This window comes from Rhododendron vialii, chromosome 9a (assembly GCF_030253575.1).
Source record: "Rhododendron vialii isolate Sample 1 chromosome 9a, ASM3025357v1".
Lineage (NCBI taxonomy): Eukaryota > Viridiplantae > Streptophyta > Magnoliopsida > Ericales > Ericaceae > Rhododendron > Rhododendron vialii.
Genome location: NC_080565.1, coordinates 30,245,644 through 30,270,274, shown reverse-complemented (window position 1 = coordinate 30,270,274; position 24,631 = coordinate 30,245,644). Strand labels below are relative to the sequence as shown.

Below are 24,631 nucleotides of genomic sequence, written 5' to 3'. Positions count from 1 at the left end.
CCGAAATTGTTTTCAAAATGGTCGTAGTGTGGTGATGCAATGGCGACTGTACTGAGAGAGAGAGGAGTGGCGATGGTGCGGCGGTGTTCTTGATCAAGTGGTGATGGCTATGGCGAGCTATGGAGATGGAGGAGGCGTGAACCGACTGAGGGAAAAGAAGAAGAAGATGATGATGATGGGTTGTGTCTAAAAAGTTAGAAGGGCAAGTATGACATTTTGCATTGGAGGCTCATGTTGTAATTATTTGAAAATATTTAATAGGCTAATGAAGAAAATAAGAGGTTGCGAATAGCCGCTCCCCTTGTTTTGGAATTCAATGGATGAAATTACAAGTTTTCCCTTTGTCATTCAAATAATGACAAGTTAACCCCATATCAATTCAAGACTCATTCAAGAGTCAATGTGGAGCACCCACCAACTAGGAGGGACCCACCCAACACCATTTGTGGGGGAAGAGAAGTTTCCCTAGTTGGACTTTTCTATCCACGTTCCTCTTGACGAAGGAGCATCTCCAATGGAATATGTCAATTTCTACGTGGATATTTTAATGATAAAAATTGATACCAAAATTCAATCTAACTTAACAGTCTTCTTTGATGCCAAATACATGTGGATTTGAAGGCAGGCATTCTCATGCCAATTTTGACAGGCATGGACACTAATGCCAAATTTCAAAAGTTGGCTAGATTTTGAAATTTTGAACGTTTGAAATTTTATTTTCCATTCAAAGTTTGACATAAGGGTTGGCATTAATGGTTGGAGAATGACAACTTGATGTCAAATAAATAAAATTTGACATAATGGTTGGAGAGAAGGCTTTAATGTCAAATTGAAGATGTCATAATACCACATAAGCCTTCAAAAAAAATTGGCATCTCCAATTTGAAGTCAAGGGTTGGAGACGCTTATGCTTATTCATTTTGAGTCTCAAAATTTTTGCGTACAATTTTTAATAATTTTTTTTTATCTCTCTCTCCACATATTACTCTAAAAATTCTTCCTCAAAACCTAAACCGACCATTTGAGGGGGAAGAGTTAACACTATAACATCGTTGGCATGGGCCAATCTTCAATATTGACGGGAAAGATCATAATTGATTAGTTCTTGATGTCTCCATGTTAAAATGATTAACTTACTATGACAGAAAAGACATCTCATGATTCATCGGTTCTTCATTGTTTTGTTGCGACATCTTGTTAACAACCCAGGTTGGCTAGCATATATTGCACCCAAATAAAAAAATAAAAAAAAGAAGAAGAAGAAATGAGTTAAAATTATGCTAAAAAATGTTGTAAAAACAATCAAAATCAAGCAACTACTCAATACATACTTTAAGGTTCTTTGAGTATAAAGCGTGATTGGCCAGTTTCCGCTGAGCAGATTGGTACATTTGACACATATACGGTTACTATATCTCCACAGTTACTGATATTTATAGGATTTGGATCCACTATGAGGATTACGTGACTATCTCCTCTACAAAAGAAACATGTTTTTTTTTTTTTTGCTAAGAAAAAGATTTTTTGATTTTTATAAATGATTACAAAGATTAAAAGGATCAAGACACACCGGCACAAAGCCACTCAAAACCTAGGGGAAGGCAAGACGCCAACTAAGCACAAAAGAAAATCCAGCCGAACCCGACCAGGAGGCAGCCACAAACCTAAACAAGCCAAACCACATCCCCCGAATCAGATAAAACTCCCTCTACTTACACCGCAGGAAACAACAACGATATCCCCCTATCACCGATTTCCTCGATTAAAATAAATAAATAAAACCCAAAAAGAACACACCAAGCAGAACCGGAAATATAGGGTCCATGAAAAGAAATTGGACGGTTCTATCCAATTTCAACAGAATGCGCTGCTATGGCACGTCACGGGAGACAAAGGAGCAGCCCTAGCCATTACTCCATGGCTGCAGAAGTCTTCTCTGGAGGCTGAGGTGAAAAGCCCATTTGTGTGCATGCAAGGGCTGCTGAAAGTGAGTGGAGGGAACCACAAGGCCCAAGGGCCTCCCAAGTCAACATCATTTTCATCTCACATCTCTCTCGGTCACTAGGGTGGACAGCCAACTGCATTTCCTGGGGTGGGATTATAGAACAGGGTTGAGATTAACTGGCCTATAAATCAGAGCTTTAGGCTCTTGTATTTGGTATCATTAACCAAAGAGACACAAGAGACACTGTGAGGCTGAGTGAGATAGAGATTGCTATCCTCCATACATAAATCAGAATCCGCTGCCCCTCCGTAGAGTACCTGATTTTGGGAAACCACGTATATCAGCATGTTGTATGATTGTATGTTTGTGGGTTTAGATCCTAATCGGCGTACCACCATTCAGTACAATGCAAAGAAAGATTAATTAACACCACAAACCTTAACCACATAAACTAATAATTCAACTGCTTCTTAAAGTTCTGTGACTTGAGGTTGATATGGGTGTCCTGGAAACAATAACAATCCTTCTTTCATGCTCTCTTTGCTTGTACCTTCTGTTTTTTCTCATCAGGTTCCTTCAAAGAATATGGTGGACTCCAATTCGCATTCAACGCGTGATGAATTCACAGGGAATCAAAGGCCCTTCTTACAGACTCATCCATGGAAATATGAAAGAGATCCTCAATATGAAAACAGCAACCATGAGCAAACCGATGGGTTTATCGCACAACATATTCCCCAGACTCGACCCTCATCAACAATCTTGGCTCAACATATATGGTACGGAAATACTGAAAACAAAAACTTAATCTTTACTTACTCCAGGAAAAGTTTCGATCTAATTTTTGACGATTTCTTCGATTTGTTTTTATTGGGTCAGGGAAGAATTTCCTTATGTGGCATGGTCCCCAAGCTCAGTTAGTTATTACAGAATTAGAGTATGTCAAGGAAGTACTTAATGACAAGGAAAATATTTACGTGAAAGGAGGTATTGAAGGCTTCTTAAAGAAGCTGTTAGGAGACGGGCTTCCGACATCCAAAGGTGAAAAATGGGCAAAGCAAAGGAAACTGGCCAACCACGCTTTCTATGCTGAGAGCCTAAAAGTATGTGTGTACAAGTAGCTATTGGTTGGTTTGGATTGTTATGTATTGAAATGTTTGGATTCTTATGTTACGTCTACAGAAATAGGAAATCGGTGAATATCGACTTTGGACTAATGATTCAAGCTATGGCATAAATTTGATTAACTATGCAGAATATGGTTCCGGCAATGATTGAGAGTGTTGAGATGATGCTAGAAAGGTGGAAACATCATGAAGGCAAAGAGATTGAGGTGTTTGAAGAATTCAGGGTACTAACATCAGAAGTCATTTCGAGGACAGCTTTTGGCAGTAGTTATTTAGAAGGGGAAGTTATATTTGAGATGTTGATCAAGATGGTTTCCTTATTTTCCAGAAATATGCTCAAAATCAGGCTTCCTGGCCTCAGGTAAATAAACTCATGCTTCATTTGATCTCAAGAAGAACAAAAATTTGGTGCAGCTTTGGTGACATAAATTTGCACAGTTCCTTCTCCTTTCTCATCAATAGTTTATATTGTTCCTGTGTGTGCAGCCTATTCTGGAAGAGTAGCGATGATATAGAATCAAATAAACTTGAACGCGAAATACGAGATTCTATTACAAGGATTATAAGGAAAAGAGAAAACGTTTTAAAAGAAGAGGGAAACTTTGGGACTGATCTGCTTGGTCTACTTGTGGAGGCTTATAATGATGAGGATGGGAAGAATAGGCTTACACTGGAAGAAGTGGTTGATAATTGTAAGGCCTTCTACATTGCCGGACACGAAACGACCACCTCCTTGCTTTCGTGGACCATTCTTCTTCTAGCAATTGATACGGATTGGCAAGACAAAGTACGAAAGGAGGTGCTCGAGTTATTTGGAGACCAGAATCCAAATGCAGAAGGCATTGCTAGAATGAAAAAGGTACACTCCATGAACTTATACCCCATGCATAATTTAGTACAAGTGCTATGCATGGGGTTACAGGGAAAAAATCTTTTGTGTTACGTATCCCTTATCGATGTACAATTTACTATCAAATGGGTAAATATCATTGAGAGAGAAAGCTTGAACCCGAGGAGAATTGCGAAGGGAAGTTAGAAAGTTATTTTTCTCTTGTTAAGTGGGAAAACCAACAAAGGGAGAGATGAGTAGTAGCTGACTTAAGAGGGATATTTCCTGACATTTTCTAAAAAAATTCAAGAAACGTAGAGCGTGCGTAGTGTCGTACACATGCTTAGTGTAGAGAGATAGATAGATGGACTAATGCCAACTTACTTCTGTAATCCCATCTTTGTGTAGATGACAATGGTCATCAATGAGACCCTAAGGCTATACGCTCCTGCCACCGGACTTACGAGAAAAGTAGAATGGGAAAGCAAATTGGGAAGGCTTGTCCTTCCAGCCAATTTAACCCTGGTGATTCCTACGATGTCTCTTCATATTGATCCACTTATTTGGGGAGAAGATGCGCATCTCTTCAATCCAGAAAGATTTTCAGGAGGAGTGGCTAAAGCTACCAACAACAACCCGGCAGTGTACCTACCCTTTGGTTTGGGACCACGCAGTTATGTAGGTCTGAACTTTGCAATCAACGAAGCAAAAATCGCTCTCTCGATGATTCTACAACGCTATGCGTTCACTCTGTCCCCAACCTATATTCATTCGCCAATTTTGCATTTCACACTTCGGCCAGAACATGGGATTCAAGTGGTGCTTCACCCTCTCTAGTATGTATCAAGGTGTGCACTGGGTGCAAAACAGTCTTAAAATATCAAGCAAATAAATGTGTTGTTTGTCACTGTGATAGATATTGAAGGTCCTTGACAAAAAGGATATTACTCACATATACATTAATTCTAATGATAGTACAATAACATCATATCATATACTGTTACAAAAGACGATGGCTTTATACCTGATCAGTTCCGATCTTTCTTGAGAATGCTTACTTATTTACAGAAACAGCTTTAGTTTTCCTTATCTTGACAAGAAACAGTTTTTATGTGGATTGGGAATCAAAGAATTCGAGCATCAACATGAAAACTTTGATTGATGCCCACTAAAAACCCATTAAGAATTGGAAAAGACCACAAATAAACAGAGGGGTGCTTGGAGTGGATCCTTGTAAGTTGTAATCTTTATGCCTTCGTCTTCAAGAAGTTCTTTAAGCTTGAAATATGTCTGCTAACTCAGAACTTCATCAAGCAATTTCCTCATGGTTATGGTTACTGTATAGAGTTTCAAACTATTTCAACAGAAAGGGGAAATTCAAATCCTTCATAGATAACCTCCTGTGTCTCATTCCCATCCAACTCACTGGGAGATCAAATAGTGGTTCGCGCCACAATCCCCTTAACTAATGGATGCTTAGAATACATGCAACCGAATCCATTTTTGTCATGGACTGTACCCAATAATGACAAGAAACTGTTAAGTTGCTGTAAGGACCACGCTTCTCTACAGTCCGTGACTGAACTGCGGAGAGCAGTCTATGTGATCTCCGCCGTCTAAAAGTGTGATTATTAATGGTTAGATTTCTTAGAATCTGAACCATTGATTACTAAGATAGACGATTTAGATGAAACTGCAGAGCCTTCTCTACAGTCCAATTGCACTAAGGCCGGATTTAAAACCAAAATCACTACGGCATATGTTGAGCCAAGAATGTAGGGAGTCTAGGAAATATGTTATGGTGGTTGTTTTCCGATTCGGGATATCTTTGGTATTTCCGTGGATGAATCTGTAAGGAGGCCCTCTGATTTTCCCTGTGAAATTCATCACACAATGTCTGTGAATTGAATTCCACCATATCCTTGTGAAGGAGCTTGATTAGAAAAAAAAAAAAAATAGAAGGTACAAACAAAGAGGGCATGGAAGAAGGAATGTTATGGTTTCCAGAACACGCATTATCAATTTCGAGCTCAAGAACTAGAAAAAGCAGTTGACTCTGCTTCGTGTTTTTAGCGAACACACCCTAAATTCCAAGTCTCTATTGACTTTATTCGTGTGCCATTTGTGATGTTTTTTTTTTTTTTTTTGGTAATACAAGGTCTTTGGGCCAATTTGTGCGCAGAATAAATTTCTACAGTTCCTCTCACAAACGTATCACAAGCTCACAAATGCAAATAAATCAGCCTCAAGTGTTACTGACTAAGAAAATTTAACCCAAAACCTTTCGAAGGGAACACTCTACCTAATTAGTCTTAGCCTCTTGGGTAATAAAACAGATATCCATTCGGCCAAATGTTCTTTTTTTTCAATTGACAACTGTAGTTAACGAAATTGATAACTTTTTTTTTTCCCCAATGAAATTGACTACTAGAGCTGGCCTGGTAAACAAACGAATAACAAAACTTGTGATGACACAAGATATTTTCCGGACTCGGGGACGGTTCTAGCCCAACTGTGCTGTCCTCCTCTATCCCCAAAACGACGTCATTTTGGAGCTGTTTTGGGTGCACCACTTAAACAGCCAAAGGGCCCTGTTTGCTTGGAAAAAATTCCTCAAAACGAAAACAACTGGGCAACAAAACAGAGTTGAGCATGTAATAAGCAAGAAAACAGAGTTGATCGATAACTGGGCGACAAAAAAATTAATTACTTAATCATCCACAAATTAGTAACTTAATGAACTGGGCAACAAAAAAATTCCTCCACAAACTCAAATAGTTTATGACCACTAACATTCTGTTTCGATTTTTACAAGGCAAACATCAATGAGGGAGGAGGAGGAACGGAACAAAAGCCATGGTTCGATTTTTACATACCATCTCAATGAGCGAGGGAGAGGGAGGAACGGTTTTGGAGACCTTGGGCGGTGGAGGATCGATCAGAGGTAGAAGGGATCGAAGATGGAGAAGCAAAAGGAGTCCATGAGGGAGAAGGAGGGACGGTTTTGGCGGGAGAAGCAACACACACAGTCGATGAGGGATTACCGAGAGATGTTGCGGCCCGTGCAGGATAAGAATTGGGGATATTAGTTAATAAGGGGATAAGATAGTATGGGGTATTAGTTAATAAGGGATGGCCCACATTGATGTGATAGTTATGGAGGGAAATTAAATAATAGGTTGTTTGGATGAGGTATTAGAGAATGGAGATTAAATAATATTTGATTTGGATGAAGGATAAATTGGGGGTATAAGGAAGGGTGTATGATGTAAAAAGCTGTCAATTGACTATTTTGCCCTTGTGCACCTTTTCTTTTCACCGTTTAACAGAGAAAGAGGTTTAACAGAGAAAGAGGGAGAGAGGGAGAGAAAGAGTGAGAAAACTACGGCGGCAGCAACAGCGGCGGCAGAAGAAGAAAAAGAAGAAGCATCAGCAGCAGCTACGACTGGTTCAATCCCTCCTCTCTTCGCCGATCTGTCCTTTCTCCGATCTGTTCTTGTTGCTACTGTTCTTCTTCCTATTTTTTGTTTATTGCTTCAGAAAACAAAAATGGTGTAGGGGTTGGATAGGGGGATAGAGGGGTGAAATTGTCAATTTTTTAGGGGAAATAGGGGGTATAAGTTATGGATACCTCAGACCCTGCCCATAGGTAAGACCCCCTAATACCCCTTTCTCCAGTGTTGCACAAGAATGGGATAAAACAATACCCAACTTCAAATGGCTTCCCAAACGAGGGATAAGCCGTAGGCCCAGGTATAAATAGGGGGTATTAGTTATCCCCCTTCATAAGCCGCCATCCAAACGGGCCCTTAGGGTTTTTCTCTACCGATTGCAACGACAGTCCTTTAATCTGAAACAGGAATTTTTTGGGCTTTTTTTCAGGCAAATAGGGCCCTTGGCGGTTTAAGCGGTGCACCCAAAATAGCCCAAAATGAGACGTTTTGGACGTCGATTTTGGGCATAGCACGGAGGACAGCACAGTTGGGCTCGCACGGTCCCCGGGCTAGGGCAGAGGTTGGCCCGAAAGAGAGGCTATGGATAGCTTTATGCTACGTAATTAAGAATCTTGGAAGGATATGGATATTTTGTGGGGAAAAAAGGGAATTGATCTTGCTACTATCTTTTTGTCAATGTCATTTTTTTTCTCTCATAAAATAAGTATCTAATAAAGACACAAAATGACATTAACAAAAAGGAGAGTGGCAAAATAACTATCCCAAAAAAATCACAATCTCAGAAAATGATTATATAACTTATCTAAAGTAGTAGTATAATTAAAATAGAAAGACAACTGTTGATGGGAAAAAGTAATTGTAGAAAAACTTTGGAAGCGGCTCATAGAAATGAACCTGATGCAGATGTATTTTAGTGTCTTTGATATTTATGTTCAGAAATATTTAAATTCTTATTATCAATTTAGATTGTAGGCGATAAATCTCTAGAAATAAAATCTCAGAGAGAAAAAAATGTACCGATATTCAGGAAAAAAAATATTTTGTACGAAATTACTTTATTTTTTAATAAAAAATTACACGTCTTTTCATAGTGGACCAATGATGTTAGACGAATCGAAGAGAGAAACAGTTTCTATCTAATTTGCATATGTGAGAAGCCACATATTGTGGATTGGATATTTATGTGTTCTTGATATCTTAGGGTCACACTAATCTAATTGGAAAATATCTTGTCAAAATGACAACTATTATTTTTTTTTTGTCGTTTGTTTCAGCCAGCTCAATAATCAATTTCCTCAACCACACTTCTTGTCGTAGATTTGATTGAAATATTGGCCTGGGCGGTGTAAACAAAAAAATAAGACTCTCTCCATCCCAATTTGTTTGTCTCTTGTTCTATTTTAATCGGATAAAATTTAGTCATATTTTTATTAATAATACTTTTTATAAGCAATATGAGTTTTGCTTGATCGGTCTCCATTAAATTTATTAAACAATTTTTTTAAAATCACACAAAAATTATAAACTAAAATAATGACACAGACCCCCTTAAAAGAAGACTAACAAATTGGGACTGAGAAAGTACTATTTATTTATTTATACTACTTATCTGTTCTTTCAAACCAAAAGATTAGATATATTGTATAGGAGAATAAATTATATACACCGGCGGTATAAACTTTATTTCCTTCAAATCAATAACATTGTGTCACGTCGTCAAAACAGTAGTCTCAATTAATAGAACACTACGACATGGCGCAATATAATTGATTTATAGAATCGGTCATGCACGCCACTGCAAATAACACACAAACTGGTAATGCTTCCAACATAAACATGACGTGGATACAGTTTTTCCTGACCAAAAGAATGAATATTCTTTGTATAATCACAAATGTCACCCAAATCAACAATGCTTCGAACACTCACATGTGAACACAAATTTAGATACATATGTGTTTGAAGTAGTCCGATGCAAGTATATCCTTTGAATGCGTCATGGGATAACCTGTATCAGAAGGTTTCAAAAAGTATCTGTGTCTGAAATTTATTCCTAGCACTACTCCACACCACTCAAATACTAACTTGAATTTAGGGAGTATGTTGTGTCCCCACTTAGGGCTGCAAACGAACCGAGCCGCTCGCGAGCGGCTCGCAGCTCGGCTCGTTATTGGCTCGTTCAAGCTCGGCTCGGAAGGTAAATGAATGAGCTCGAGCCGATTTTATCGGCTCGTTTCATAAACGAGCCGAGCTCGAGTTGCAATGAGCTCGGCTCGGAAGGTAAATGAATGAGCTTGAGCCGATTTTATCGGCTCGTTTCATAAACGAGCCGAGCTCAAGTTGCAATGAGCTCGGCTCGAGTCGGCTCGCGAGCCGGATATATATATATTTATTTATATTTATATTTTTTTTTATCTGGGGGTATATATACTTAAAGTTTAGGTTTTTTTCAAATACTTAGGGTTTTCTGTTTCCACTCTTCAGTCAACAAAGATGCGACGGAAAACCTTACAACCCCACCCCAAGGTCGACGATCGCACCACCCAAATCAACGAACCAGTCGCCGATCTTCCTGGACCTCCTCCTTCTCTGCACGGGTGATCTCTCTCTCTCTCTCTCTCTCTCTCTCTCTCTCTCTCTCTCTCTCTCTCTCTCTCTCTCTCTCTCTCTCTCTCTCTCTCGACCTCTCGACCTCTCTCTCTCTCTCTCTCTCTCTCTCTCTCTCTCTCTCTCTCTCTCTCTCTCTCTCTCTCTCTCTCTCTCTCTCTCTCTCTCTCTCTCTCTCTCTCGACCTCTCAACCTCTTTCTCTGCCTCAACCTCTCTACCTGACTCCTAGCTTTCAGTGGTTGCACGGGTTTCTCGGCCTGATATACTTATTAAAAATACCCTTTGTTGACGAAAAATTAGGAAGAAAAAACTCTTGCCTCCCCCTTTTTTTTTGGGCTTATTCCATTCGATCAGGTTCGGACTTGCCTTTCCTTTTCTTTAATGGATGGGAACTTCTTTCCCTGACTCAAATCTGGGGATTAGAGTTATTGCCTATTTGCCTGCATATTTTTAATCTTTTGTGAATTTTATTGTGATTTTCGATGTGTGGCTGACTATGTGATTATTATAAGAACAGTGGCTCAAAGTCATTTTTTAACAGTAGCTCAAAGTCCTTGACATTCTGCATGTGGTGTTTTTTAATCTGTAGTTCATAGTGGTGTTTGGTTAGCATATTTTATTCTCTAAAGTATTGTTTGTGAGTTTGTGACAACCAACACCAAAGATATATATTATAATGTGTGTGTTTCTTGTCTTCTAGCCCTAATTTCAACAAACTGATTTGGGGAAAAAATGATAGGTTATTATCAGAGACCTAGAATAACTTAGGTCTAAAAAATAATTGCTTAATCCGTTAAAATTTTATTGTTATATCTTAGGAACTGTTCTAGTAAAGCAGATGTAAATCAGCCAAGTATTCAAGTGGGCACAGAGGGCAATGATAAGCAAGCTGAAGATCCTATAGTTATTCATGAAGAAGAGCAGAACCCATTTGAGAAGAAGGCCAGAAAAAAAAACGTCACATGTTTGGGATGACTTTGATACCGTGACTCTTCCAGATGGAAGCAAAAAGTCTCAGTGTAAGTTTTGCAAACAAGCATATTGCACTCAAGTTTCTGGTCCTACTACTCAACTGATTAGACATTTAAATAATTGTGTGCAACGTAAACTTGCTCTTGGAAACGTAGAGAAAAAGCAAAAGACGTTATCATTTGAGACCATTGAATCTGATAGTGTAAATCTTACAACCTTTAAGTATGACCATGCAAAAGTGAGAGAAGCTGCTTCGCATATGTTACTTTATCATGAGTATCCTTTTATGCATATGGAACATGTTTTATTTAACAAGTTCATGAGGACTGTCAGTCCATATTGGCAAAAGATTAGTCGAACCACTGCAAAAAATGATAGCCTCATGACTTACAATTTACAAAAGAAGAAGTTGGTGACAACGTTGAAGTATGTTAATAGAATTAGCATCACAACGGACTTATGGAAGTCGGACAAAAGATCCATTATATGGTTGTGACTGGTCATTTTATCGATGGTGATTGGAAGCTCCAAAAGCGTGTACTCAACTTTTGCTATGTGCCACCTCTACATTCTGGGGTAGTAATTGCTGATGCTCTTTACAAGTGTATAACTGGTTGGGGCATCGAAAATAAGGTGGCTAGCATAACAGTGGATAATGCTTCAAACAATGATCTCGCTTTGAAGAATTTGCAAGGGACGTTCAAGTTGTTGAAGAAAAAGTTACTCTTTGACGGTAAGCTTTTTCATGTGCGTTGTTGCGCGCACATACTTAATCTCATGGTGCAAGATGGACTTAGTGTAATTGGGGGAGTTATTGAATGTGTTCGGGAAGCGGTGAAGTACTTAGTTGCATCTGAACCTCGCCTTATTCAATTTAGTGAGATTGCTAAACAGTTGCAATTGCCTTCGAAAAAACTAATATTGGATTGCCCTACTCGATGGAATTCAGCTTATTTGATGTTGTCTGCTGCCTTGGAGTTCAAGGATGTTTTTCCTAGGTACAGTGAAAGGGATTTGAGTTTCGCCTATGTGCCTAGCTATGACGAATGGGAGAAAGTTGAGAGGGTGTGTCAATTTTTGGAGATTTTTAATGATGTCACAAATATTATCTCGGGAAGTGAGTATCCAACTTCTAATTTGTTTCTCACTGAGGTTTGGAGGATAAAAGAAATCTTGGATAAAATTATAGAGGACAGTGACGATTGCATTCGATTGATGGCGATAAGGAAGAAGTTGAAATTCGACAAGTATTGGGGTGAGAGTAATCTATTGATGGGTCTCGGTGCAATATTGGATCCAAGATACAAAATGGTTCTACCTAGGTTTTGTTTTCCTGTGATAGACAATGATCCTCAAAAAAAGGTTTCTTAGTTGAAGGACAGTCTCTATGAGCTTTACAATGAGTATGTTGCTATGCACTCCCAAGCATACAATGAACTGATTTCTCAACAAAGCACAACAGAAGCTGATTCTCTCAACAGTGCTTTGCTCGGTAGAAAGGTTGTTACGGGTAGATCCAAATACGAGTCTTTTGTTAGGCAGTCTGATAGCATTCAACCGGTGAAATCTGATTTGGACATTTACTTGGAAGAAGGTGTCTATATATGTCAACAAGGCATGGATTCCCAATTTGATGCATTAGAGTGGTGGAAAGCAAATAGTCTCAAGTATCGTATACTCTCCAAGATGGCACGTGATATATTGTCTATTCCTATTACCTCGGTGGCTTCAGAGTCCACATTTAGTGCGGGAAGTAGGGTTATCGATCCATATCGTGCATCATTGGCTACAGAACTGTTGAAATACTACTTTGTGGGGCTGACTGGGTACGTGCATATCATGGACTAAAGAAGGGATCCGATGTAAGTGAAGTTTGTTAGTTTATTTTTTGCTCGATCATTTGTGTGAAATATATATATATATATATATATATATATATATATATGTGTGTGTGTGTGTGTGTGTGTGTGTGTGTGTGTGCATATATTGAGATTAATTTTTTGTACTTATTTTGATAGGGAAAAGAATCATCTCACAAGGAGTTCATTCTACCATAATGGAGTGATGTGGTGTGTCCTTTTAGAAAATGCTAGTATGTAGTAACCAGACTAGTTGTTTCATGACCACAGTATCGATATATATATATGAATCTGTAAGTTGAGTTGTTTTGATGGATTAATGGATAGTAGATACTAGATACTAATTCTTCTTTCACTTGCTTAATGCATCAGGTGGTGGCTGTTTTGCAAGTAACATGGAAATGGACAATCACTTTTGGCGCGTTATCGACTCAAGACATTTTGGCATTGGGGTTTTTTGATGGATTGTTCTATTTTGTGATGCTATTGAATACTGATATGTAGTTATATGTTTAGAGGTTGGAAGCAAAGACATTTGGTATATATGAATCTGTGAGTTTAGTTGTTTTGATGGATTAATGGATAGTAGATACTAATTCTTATTTCACTTGTTTAATGCATTAGGTGGTGGCTGTTTTGCAAGTAACATGGAAATGGACAATCACTTTTGGCGCGTTATCGACTCAAGACATTTTGGCATTGGGTTTTTTTGAAGGATTGTTCTATTTTGTGATGCTATTGAATACTGATATGTAGTTATATGTTTAGAGGTTGGAAGCAAAGACATTTGGTATATATGAATCTGTGAGTTTAATTGTTTTGATGGATTAATGGATAGTAGATAGTAGATACTAATTCTTATTTCACTTATTTAATGCATCAGGTGGTGGCTGTTTTGCAAGAAACATGGAAATGGACAATCACTTTTGGCGCGTTATCGACTCAAGACATTTTGGCATTGGGGTTTTTTGAAGGATTGTTCTATTTTGTGATGCTATTAAATACTGATATGTAGTTATATGTTTAGAGATTGGAAGCAAAGACATTTGATGGCTGATTGACTGTTTTTTTTTTTTTTTTGTAAGATCCCATATTTTGGTGAACTTTGATATATTAGGGGATCTTATTTGTTCCAGGCTTGCACCATTGTTTTTGTGAATGGTGCTTCATGTATATTCTTACTTTGGTTCTTAAAAATGATGGACTGATGGAATTAGGTGGTGGTTTTAATCGAATGTGAAAGTTGGACTTAAAAAAATGAATGTGGAACCTTTTAACGAGCTTGAGCTTGAGCTGAGCTGACTCGTTCATATACTACCGAGTTTAGACGAGCCGAGCTCGAGCTTTGCTAATGATTGACGAGCCGAGCTCGAGCTCATATTTTCCAGCTCGAGCCGAGCTTGAGCCTCCCTATAAATGACCAAGCCGAGCTTGAACATGTTGAGGCTCGGCTCGACTCGGCTCGTTTGCAGCCCTATCCCCAATCCAATATCCCTGCCCCGAGGAACTTTTTTGTACACCCGATGTACGGCAAACTTGGTATCCTCCTTCACAGCAAATTTGACATGTGGAAAACTGTAATTTACAAGGATTTCCACTGTAATTATTCCTCTTCCCCCAATTCATATTGGCACTAAAGGCGAGGCTATTCGCAGTCCTTTATTTTCTCCCATAACCCGTTAAAAATTTTCAATTATACTCGACAGTTAGTTATCGAAATTGAGATATATTTTCAGCATCCAATTACCGAAATATAATATTTTTTTCAACAGCTATTTACTGAAAATGTATGTTCGGCAGTTGTTTCCCGAAAGTTGAACATATTTTCTACATGTAGTTACCAAAATATAATCTTGTTTTCAACAGCTATTTAACGAAATGTTATGTATGATTTTCAACAACCATTTACCGAAATGTAGTAGGCTATGGGAGAAAATAAAGGGCTGCGAATAGCAGTGCCCGGCGCTAAACATTTGCCTTTTTCCGCACAAATGCCAAAAGCTAAAACCCCCTCCCCCAAATTACTCCTTTGCTATCCCACTGCAGTTTCTCCTTTTCTTTGTTCTCTTCCAATTGTTTTATATTTCCAGATTCACTTCAAAAGGGGGATATCCTTATTTTACTCACAGGTAACAACACATTTCAACGTTTTTTTTTTTTTTCAATACAATACTCATTATTCTATTGAATGATCCTTGTGATTTTTTTGGGTTTCTATTAATTAATCACACTGCATTTTCCTGGCTACTCAAGTTTAATGGATGCCCCAAATTATGAAAATAAGAGTGAAGAAGCTACTTTAATGGAAACTTTCAATGATTGCAGTGAAGAACTCAAAGTGGGAATGATTGCAATGGAGAACTCAAAGTGGGAATGAATATTTTTTCGGAAGATGAAGCTTACAACCTCTCCAATGAGTATGCCTTGAGAAAGGGTTTTGCATACGGGGAGGGAAAATCTTATTGAAGCAGGGAATGGACAAAGCGTGGTCAATTTTTTCAAGCGTAAGCAAGTTGAAGATCCTATGTTTTTCTACTAATTTCAAGTGGATGGAAAAAACCGAATGGCAAATTTTTTTTGGAGGGATGGAAGATCAAAGTTAGACTATGAATGTTTTGGGATGTCATTATTTTTGATACAACATACCGAACTAACAAGTATAATTTGGTTTGCTCCCCATTTGTTGGTATCAATCATCATTGGAAAAATAAATTGTTTGGTTGTGCTTTTTTGTCGAATGAGACAACAGAATCTTTCATTTGGTTATTTAAGACTTTTCTAGAAGCTATGGGGAATCGACAACCGAAGAGTATTTTTACTGATCAAGATCAAGCAATGGCTAATGCGATAGAGGTAGTGTTCACTGGAGCACGCCACAAATTGTGTATGTGGCACATTTCAAATAATGCTAAGCAACATCTAGCTGGACTATTTACAAATGCAAGTTTCAAAGCTTTATTTGACACGTGTTTTTATGGGTGCTATGATTCAATTAAATTTGAAAGCGATTGGACTGATATGGTTGAAATGTTTGGACTAGAGAATCATTCTTGTCTTAAAAGATTGTATGATCTTAGGGAAAAATGGTGTCCTGCTTTTAGTGTAGACTTTTTTTCGGCGAGGATGAAATCCTCCCAAAGAAGTGAGAGAACTAATAGTGTTTTTCATCAAATTATGCGAAAGCCTATGTCTCTCCTACAAGTTATTCAATATTATGAGGAAAAGGTTGAAGAAATGCGGCGAGATGAAAGAAGTGATGATTTTCGATGCAAAAATGGTGCGCCAGCAAAGGTAAGTAAGCGTGGTATTTTGAATCATGCATCTAAGGTGTACACTCTTGTCATGTTTAGTAAGTTTGAAGAGGAATTGTTGGATAGCTTTGGATTGAATTGTGTTGAAATTAGTTGCAATGGGACAACTTCCATCTATCATGTAACAAAGGATGGCCGTCAAAGGGTGCATATTGTTCAATTTGATCTTTCCAATGATGAAATCTCTTGTAGTTGTAAGCTGTTTGAGATTTTGGGAATATTGTGCAAACATGCTTTAAGAGTGCTTGTTATGAAAAATTAGAAAAGAGATACCTGAACCATATATCTTAAAGAGATGGACCAAAAGTGCAAAGTCGGGGATAGAAGGTGATGTTGGAGAATCATTGCACCAAGAAGGAAAATCTACTCGCTCATTGCACCTTAGTGAGTTGAATCATATGGGGCAAAATGTTTTTGATAAGGGCTCATTATCTTGTAAATGCACTGAAATTGTTAAGGATAAATTAAGGGAGGCATTGAAGATGGTTGAAGAGGAGATAGCAAATTTAGATAGTGTAGATGATCTTAATTGTGTTGAAGAAGATATCACCACTTGTGTTGAAGAAATGCCTAGCCCTACTGATGATAGGCATGTGCTTGATCCTTTACGCATTCGGACGAAAGGAAGCACCAATGCTAGAATTAAAAGTTATTGGGAAAAGAAGAAGAGGAAGACACGTAGACTTTCAGAAAAGCCTCGAATGCCACATCCAAATCACATGGTGACCGGTGAGTTTCCTCTCTTGTTAGATATATTCCTCTCTTGTTAGATAAGTTTTTGCTCCTAGAAAGATTAATTAAATAAGTGAGTTCCATGTTTCATTTTTCATTTTTGTGTAAGTTAGTGATTTCTTTGACATGAATTTTATGGTGTTGTTTAGGACAAAAAAGGAAATCAAGGATTGGAAACTCTCAATTATCCTTTCCTCAAGCAAGTAGTTCGACACTCATCAATCCAATGTTACAACAGTTGGAAGTTCCCATGAGTGCAAGCAATCATAACCAGGTTAATCCAACTAGTGTACATGACCAGTTCACCATCCCCACTCAAGTATTCGTATAATTTTATTCCACAATTTGCTATCCTTGGCACACGGAGTTTCAAAATCTCAACATTTTAATAGGAGTTTATCGATGCTATGTAGGTTTCTTCTTCAAATCCGGAGGTTAATTCTCCCCGTTTCAGCTATATGAGATTGCTAGTTGAGGAAGATGCAATACCGTAGTTGAGTTAAGAATGGAAATGCTACCACCACAGAAATGAAACAAGCAAGATATTTAGGGAATGTATTTTTTTTTGCAAGGAATGATATAGTGGTTGTAGTTTTTGTTTAATCTTTGGCTATTGTAGTTTTTGTTTAATCTTTGTGCTTTCAATGGAAATTTACAACTTTAAATTTTACTACGGACCTTTTATTTTTGAATTGGTTTAAATCCTCATAATTTATACTTTACCTTTAAATTACAATTTAAAAAAACCCTTGAAACGTGTTGTTACCTGTTGATGAAATATGGATCCTTTTTTGATGTGGATCTGGAAATGTAAAAAAATTGGAAGAGAAGAAAGCAAAAGAAGCAGCTGGGATAGCAGAGGGGTAATTTGGGGAGGGGTGTTTAGCTTTTTGTGCAAAGAGGCATTTATGCGGGAAAAAAAACCCCAGATGTTTTAGTGCCAGGCCCAATATGAATTGGAGAGGAATAATTATACTTGAAGTCCTTAAAAATTACCGTCTGCCAAGTGTCACAATTTTTGTAAAGGGGATACCAAATTTGTGATATACCGGGTATACCAAAAAGTTCCTCGCCCTGCCCTCTTCATTAAATACTCCGTACAAAGCAAAGCAAAGCAAAGCAAAGAACACCACAAGCCTTAAACGATAGAACTAATAGTTCAGCTGCTTCTTGAAGTTCTGTGGCCTGAAATTGATATGGGTGTTCTCGAAACCCTAACGATCCTTCTTTCATGCTCTCTTTGTTTGTACCTTCTGTTTTTTCTCATCAAGCTCCTTCACAGAATATGGTGGACTCCATTTCGCATTCAACGCGTGATGAATTCACAGGGAATCAGAGGCCCTTCTTACAGACTCGTCCATGGAAATACGAAAGAGGTCCTCAATATGAGAACAGCAACCAGGAGCAAACCGATGGGTTTATCGCACAACATATTCCCCAGACTCCAACCTCATCTACATTCTTGGCTCAACATATACGGTACGAAAATACTGAAAACAAAAACTCAAATCTTTCCGTACTCTAGGAAGAGTTTCGATATTGTTTTTGACGATTTCTTCGATTCCTTTTTATTGGGTCAGGGAGAAATGTACTTATGTGGTATGGTCCCCAAGCTCTGTTAGTGATCACAGAACCAGAGTATGCCAAGGAAGTACTTAACGACAAGGAAAAGAGTTACCCGAAATCAGTTACTAATGACTTCTTAAAGAAGCTGTTAGGGGATGGGCTTGTGACATCTAAAGGTGAAAAATGGGCAAAGCAAAGGAAACTGGCCAGCCACGCTTTCTATGCAGAGAGCCTAAAAGTACGTGTTTACTAGTTGCGCGCTATTGTTTGGTTTTGGATTATTTTTCCATTAAAATGTTGGGATTCTTATGTAACTTCAATAGAATCAGAAATTAATTTGGTGAGTGTTGAAGTTGGACTAAATGATTCAAGCAATGGCATATGTGCCTCTATCTATGTAGAACATGGTTCCGGCGATGATTCAGAGTGTTGAGATGATGCTAGAAAGGTGGAAACATCACGAAGGCAAAGAGATTGAGGTGTTTGAAGAGTTTAAAGTATTAACATCAGAAGTCATTTCGAGGACAGCTTTTGGCAGTAGTTATTTAGAAGGGAAAGGTATATTCGAGATGTTGACGAAGATGGTAACCTTATTTTCCAGGAATCTTTTCAAAATCAGGCTTCCTGGCCTTAGGTAAATAAACTCATGCTTCATTAATCCCAAGAAAAAAAAATTGTGCAGTTTTGTTGATATAAACTTGCTCAGTTTCTTCTCCTTAATCATCATAATACATAGTGTTCCTCTTGTGTACAGCCTGTTTTGGAAGAGTACCGATGATGAAGAATCAGATAAACTTGAACAAGGAATAAGAGATTCTATTATAGGGATTATAAGGAAACGAGAAAAAGTTTTGACAGAACAGGGAAACTTCGGGACTGATCTGCTTGGACTACTTATGGAGGCATATAACGATCCTGCCGACACGAATAGGATTACACTGAAAGATGTGGTTGATGAGTGTAAGACCTTCTACATTGCCGGACATGAAACAACCACCAACTTGCTCTCGTGGGCCACTCTCCTTCTAGCAATCGATACGGAGTGGCAAGACAAATTACGGAAGGAGGTTTTTGAGTTATTTGGAAAGCAGAAGCCAAATGCAGAAGGCATTGCAAGAATGAAAAGGGTACAACCCATGACCTTATAAGTTATACGCCATAGATAAGTTTTTAGTAATTCCAATTTACTTCAGTAATTTAAGTGTGTTTTTTATTTTTTGTAGATGACCATGGTCATCAATGAGACCCTAAGACTGTATCCTTCAGTCATCAGTTTTCAGAGGAAAGTAGGACGGGAAAGCAAATTGGGAAGGTTTGTTCTTCCAGCCAATATCACCGTGACCATTCCGACACTGTCTCTTCATCTTGATCCTCACATTTGGGGAGAAGACGCGCATCTCTTCAATCCAGAAAGATTTTCAGGAGGGGTTGCTAAAGCTACCAACAACAACCCGGCAGTGTACCTTCCCTTTGGTCTGGGACCACGCAATTGTGTAGGCATGAACTTCGCGATCAATGAAGCAAAAATCGCTATCTCAATGATTCTGCAACGCTACGCCTTCACGCTATCCCCAACCTATATTCACTCGCCAACTATGCGTTTGACGGTTTGTCCAGAACATGGCATTCAGGTGATGCTTCACCCTCTCTAGCATGTACCAAGGTGTGCGCCAGGGGCAAAGCAGTCTTAGATTTCAAGCAAACCAATGTGTTTTCCCTGAGAAGGATATTGAAGGTCCTTGAGAAAAAGGATATTACTTACTTATGTACATAAATTTTAATGATAATACGATACCATCGTATATTGTAATGATCGATTCTGATCTTTCTGGTTAGTTACCTCTCATTTGCTGTAACGGTTATAGTTTTCCTTATCATGACAAGAAGCAGTTTTTGTCTGGATTGGGAATCAAAGAATTCCAGCAGCAACACGAAAGCTTTGATTGCTAAAAGGCCAGTTATAAGAATTGGAGAAGTCCACAAATTAACAGAGGGGCAGTTGGATCGGATCCTTGTACGGTAACGAAACCAACTAAAACGTTCGAGTTTACATTTGTTCTTGTTTATATTAGCTGTGGTTGTTGGATGCTGGTAGGGCGGGCTCGAACTCGTGTAAATGAACGAGATAGCACTTAAGTGCTCAGCTTGCACCACTGATCTATTTCGATGTTTAGTGTATAATTTGAACTGAACTTTTGTATTACGAACAGTCGATTGGACGGGAGTCTTAAAAAGTCCTTATCCATAGCTCATTTTTATTGAACCTTACTCAAGAATAAATTGGAAGGGACTAGTAATTTTTGTCCAGGTTTTAAAACTGAAAACCTCACAGAATTGATGGACTGTAGTGAAGAAGAAATCGAAGGGCAATGTAGAAATCGATCGACGCAAACTCAATAGCAAAGCAGAAGCCAATCGTGCTAATGATATACTCACATAGAAAACTATAATGGAAAATCAAATACCACAACGCAAGAAAATGAAGGAGGAATTTAATTACCAGAAGGTTTGGGATGTAGAATCTTAATTTTAAATCTCTCACATAGATCCAACAGTAGATATATAGCAAGACATAGGCCGCATAATCTCCGTTTGCATTCTCGATCTCGTTTTATGTTAACGTTCTCAATAATCGTTCTCACGAATTCTAGTAGTTTGAAATACTTTCTAAAAACACTTCTATATATTAGTTTCTAAAACCGCTTTCTGCAACAGCATGAGTGACTCGGATTCAGGACTAAATTAATAGCAGCAAATAGTAGTCCATGACTACCAATCCTAGAATTCTTAATTCTGTCAGTTTTAGTCCCCGAATAAACGACGCCTTGGTGCACGCCAAATGTTGCTGAGGCATTGTTCAGTCATTTCCATCAGAGTCATCAAAAATGTACAAGAATGGAACTAAAGGTGCATTCAACTTCCTCGGTGGTAATCCCGGGAGGTTTCCAACCCAAACGCTGCATGTATACTTTGTCGTAGGCATCAATATTCAATCCTGAAGCTAGAAACAGTTCTACATCGTGCACAAACTGATCGGTTCTTCCAGTTAAGAAAGGTCTCGCCGCTTGACATACCAAGGCCTTGAAAGTTTCTTCATGTGTTTCCAGTGTACTTGGAGAGTTTTGGAGTTTATTTCTCCTCAATGACTCTCAATTACACCAAGTACGTGATGGACGATAATTTCAATGTCTCAACCATCCTTTGAGCCACTGATTCGGCTTAAAATACTTACGAGACTTCCTATACTGTGGTACCTTGAACGTATTGATTAAGCTATCTGGTTCTGTATGGTAGCACCGTAACCTATATTTGTGAGCTTTTGAAAAGAAAGCACTAATTCCAAAATCTTGATTGATATAATGTTGTTGAAAAGAATTCCCATCGTAGCCATGTACGATAGAAAAATTATGTGTCTTGCACAGAGGACACTTTACAGAGGAAGGCCGGCGAGAAAGCTTGCTAGCAACCACTTTGGCTCAACGCATAATGCAATTGTAGCAGAACTTATGGAAACAATGATCCAAATAGGATTCTTGAAGAAAAGGTCCGAGGCATATAGGGCAAGGGCCGGACGTAGAGCAGCTGCCCTTATCTTCGGCCATATTTTTCCCCTTGTGATCCCCAAGACTGCTGTTCTTGTGTCTCGACGATTTGCTGAGCCAAATGCTCAAAACCTTCACCCAAATACCTCGTCTCCCACCTCCGCGAAAACCTCTTTGCTACGGTAACTCGCCATAAGAATGCGTGGATAAATGGTGTTGGAGCATCACGTGACGTGCCCGGAGACGATAGAATAATTACTCGTATCTCTCTGCTTCTTTCAGCCCTTTCGATTTACTTTTTGATTACTTGCTTTTTCCAGATATTTTCACGGGGTCAGAGCCTCAGAGGCTGTGAGGGTTCTGGGGTTGTGTTCGGTACTTGATGGTATTATTGATTGTATATGATACATAACCCTAGTACGCTTTTTATATAGACTAGTACAAAACTTGACCACCAAGAACCTTAAACAAATTAAAAATATATGTGCAACATGGAAACTTAGACTAAATAGGAAACACAAATAATGGCCTAGACAAAATAGGAAACATAATAATAGAGCCAAGAAACTATGGTGACATAATATTTCTAACAAGCAAATGCTAATGGGCACTCACAAGCGCCGGTTATGTGGGTCCCAATAGCCACCTTTAATGAGTAATACAATTCAATATCAAGCAGACCGCTGATAATGACAGACAAGCAATAATACTGTTGGGCTTCTTTACACTTTTGACCTTAGTTTTGTGGAGTTCGTAATAACAAAAGGATCTAGTTTGTCGGCAGTTCTCTTATGGGGACAGCACCGTGCAATTGGCCAAATAACGATTCGTATTGAGTTTATTTTCATGATCGGAACCGTTCATGTCGTAAAGCTCGTAGAGAACTTCTACCACTTAAAATATCTACTACACAATTTAGGATAAACACAAGTAATTACTCTAATTAGTTATTTGAATTACGCATACACATTATGAACTTTTTATTAAAATTTCGGAGTGTGACACATAGGGTCCTCTAAATAAGTAGAAGTTGACAACAAAGATCAGAATTGATTAGGTATACAAGGCATTGTCTTGTGTAACAGTATATGATGTTACTGTAATATCATCACAATTCATTAGCGGTTGACTTTTCTAGTGCAAACAAACCTGCAGTTTTATTCGCTCCACTTTTTTTTTTTTTTTTTTTTGAATAAACCCTGCCAAGAGTTTTTTTTTTTTTTTGAATAAACCCTGCCAAGACATACAGTCAGTCTAGGTACATAAGGAACAAATTGGTGTGCTTCAAATGTAAGATTGTCCTGCACCCACTGCACACCACTTGATAAATAGTATTAGAGTTGATACATGCTAGAGAGGGTGAAGCATCACCTGAATCCCATGTTGTGGACCAAGCGTCACACGAACCATGGGCGAGTGAATATAGGTTGGGAACAGAGCGAAGGCGTAGCGTTGCAGAATCATCGAGAGAGCAATTTTCGTTTCATTGATAGAGAAGTTCATGCCCACACAGTTGCACGGTCCCAAACTGAAAGGAAGATATACTGCGGGATTGTTGTTTGTGGCTTTAGCAACTCCTCCCGAAAATCTTTCTGGATTGAAGAGATGCACGTCTTCTCCCCAAATGTGAGGATTAAGATGAAGAAACGACGACGGAATATTCACGGCTATATTGACCGGAAGAATGAGACTTCCCAATTTGCTTTCCCGTTGTACTTTTCTCACAAGACCGATGACCGGAGGATATAGTCTTAGGGTCTCGTTGATAACCATGGTCATCTACACAGAAAATGAAATCACTTTAAGATGGAGTGAATATTTATCACACAGAGTTGTAAATAAACATAGATCCAAATATTCCTATGCGCAGTGTACCTTTTTCATTCTTGCAATGCCTTCTGCGTTTGGATTCTGGTCCCCAAGTAACTCGAGCACCTCCTTTCGTACTTTGTCTTGCCAATCGGTATCGATTGCTAGAAGAAGGATGGTCCACGAAAGAAAGGAGGTGGTCGTTGTTGAAATCAGCACATGGGCTGCTGAAGTGTGGCTCCAATTCTCTCATTGGTCAAAGATGGCAGCCTTGGCAGCCTTTGTAGACTTCAAAAGATTTGCCTAAATCTTGAAAATCCCAGGCATGGGATTGCAGTAAATGAGCCTCTCGTGGCTCATGAATAGGGCTCCAGGTTTTGGCTATAAATTGGAGTCCTCTGCTTGGGGTTTGTATCTCTCTTGAGTGAGAGACCATTGAAGGAAATTGTGAGGTCTGTTTGCAGTAGAAATGTAGGTCAGAGATGAGAGAGTGTGGTGAGGTGAGAGACCTCACTTGTAAAGCTTCCTTTGTTTGAATAATTGCTCCGGTTTACCCCGTGGACGTACCCGATTTTGGGGAACCACGTAAATCTTTGTCTCTGTGTTTGTGTGTGTGTTTGTGTTCTGGTTTGATCCTTAGTTTCCGCAACAATTGGTATCAGAGCTTGGGAAGCCAAAACACAAAGCAACATTCTGTTTTTTGCCTCTGTTCGAATCTGCGTTTTTTCGAAACAGCTCGAAAATACGATCTAATCTGTCCATCTTGTTCGTCTCGTCAAGACGATTTCGAGAAGGTATAATAAGCCTTCATCCGACGTCGGGGTGATCCACACCTTCCCGGTCAAAGTTGCGCTTAAGCAGTCAAATCAGAAAATG

General features: G+C 38.7%; 5 protein-coding genes and 1 long non-coding RNA gene across 9 annotated transcripts; 4 read left to right on the top strand and 2 right to left on the bottom strand.

Moving 5' to 3' along the window:
• Window positions 1–1,972: 1,972 nt before the first annotated feature.
• LOC131301766 (cytochrome P450 CYP749A22-like) lies at window positions 1,973–4,811 on the top strand. The gene is made up of 5 exons (XM_058328175.1): window positions 1,973–2,724; window positions 2,825–3,048; window positions 3,201–3,433; window positions 3,559–3,931; window positions 4,310–4,811. The coding sequence occupies exons 1-5, from the start codon at window positions 2,442–2,444 to the stop codon at window positions 4,736–4,738; spliced, it is 1,542 nt and encodes a 513-aa protein (XP_058184158.1). The 5' UTR covers window positions 1,973–2,441; the 3' UTR covers window positions 4,739–4,811.
• LOC131301772 (uncharacterized) lies at window positions 4,399–6,945 on the bottom strand. The gene is made up of 2 exons (XR_009191426.1): window positions 6,778–6,945; window positions 4,399–6,529 (listed from the first exon to the last, which is right to left on the bottom strand). It is a non-coding gene; the product is annotated as an uncharacterized LOC131301772 (long non-coding RNA).
• A 2,780-nt stretch (window positions 6,946–9,725) lies between these two features.
• LOC131301771 (zinc finger BED domain-containing protein RICESLEEPER 2-like) lies at window positions 9,726–13,986 on the top strand. 4 transcript variants are annotated; one of them, XM_058328183.1, is made up of 5 exons: window positions 9,726–9,953; window positions 10,783–12,798; window positions 13,168–13,347; window positions 13,420–13,565; window positions 13,679–13,986. In XM_058328183.1, the coding sequence occupies exon 2, from the start codon at window positions 11,396–11,398 to the stop codon at window positions 12,305–12,307; it is 912 nt and encodes a 303-aa protein (XP_058184166.1). In that variant the 5' UTR covers window positions 9,726–9,953; window positions 10,783–11,395; the 3' UTR covers window positions 12,308–12,798; window positions 13,168–13,347; window positions 13,420–13,565; window positions 13,679–13,986. The 4 variants fall into 4 exon arrangements, with proteins under 4 accessions (XP_058184166.1, XP_058184167.1, XP_058184165.1 ...); XM_058328184.1 differs by having other exon boundaries at window positions 13,168–13,333; window positions 13,420–13,986; XM_058328182.1 differs by having other exon boundaries at window positions 13,420–13,986.
• A 1,596-nt stretch (window positions 13,987–15,582) lies between these two features.
• LOC131299789 (protein FAR1-RELATED SEQUENCE 5-like) lies at window positions 15,583–16,876 on the top strand. Its single transcript, XM_058325366.1, has 2 exons — window positions 15,583–16,307; window positions 16,369–16,876. The coding sequence occupies exons 1-2, from the start codon at window positions 15,583–15,585 to the stop codon at window positions 16,874–16,876; spliced, it is 1,233 nt and encodes a 410-aa protein (XP_058181349.1).
• Window positions 16,877–17,947: 1,071 nt separating this feature from the next.
• Window positions 17,948–20,239, top strand: LOC131301767 (cytochrome P450 CYP749A22-like). The gene is made up of 5 exons (XM_058328176.1): window positions 17,948–18,317; window positions 18,419–18,642; window positions 18,806–19,038; window positions 19,159–19,531; window positions 19,628–20,239. The coding sequence occupies exons 1-5, from the start codon at window positions 18,035–18,037 to the stop codon at window positions 20,054–20,056; spliced, it is 1,542 nt and encodes a 513-aa protein (XP_058184159.1). The 5' UTR covers window positions 17,948–18,034; the 3' UTR covers window positions 20,057–20,239.
• A 2,673-nt stretch (window positions 20,240–22,912) lies between these two features.
• On the bottom strand, window positions 22,913–23,954 carry LOC131301528 (cytochrome P450 CYP749A22-like). Its single transcript, XM_058327882.1, has 2 exons — window positions 23,822–23,954; window positions 22,913–23,725 (listed from the first exon to the last, which is right to left on the bottom strand). Exons 1-2 carry the CDS (start codon window positions 23,828–23,830, stop codon window positions 23,297–23,299), a joined length of 438 nt encoding a protein of 145 aa, XP_058183865.1. The 5' UTR covers window positions 23,831–23,954; the 3' UTR covers window positions 22,913–23,296.
• Window positions 23,955–24,631: the final 677 nt, after the last annotated feature.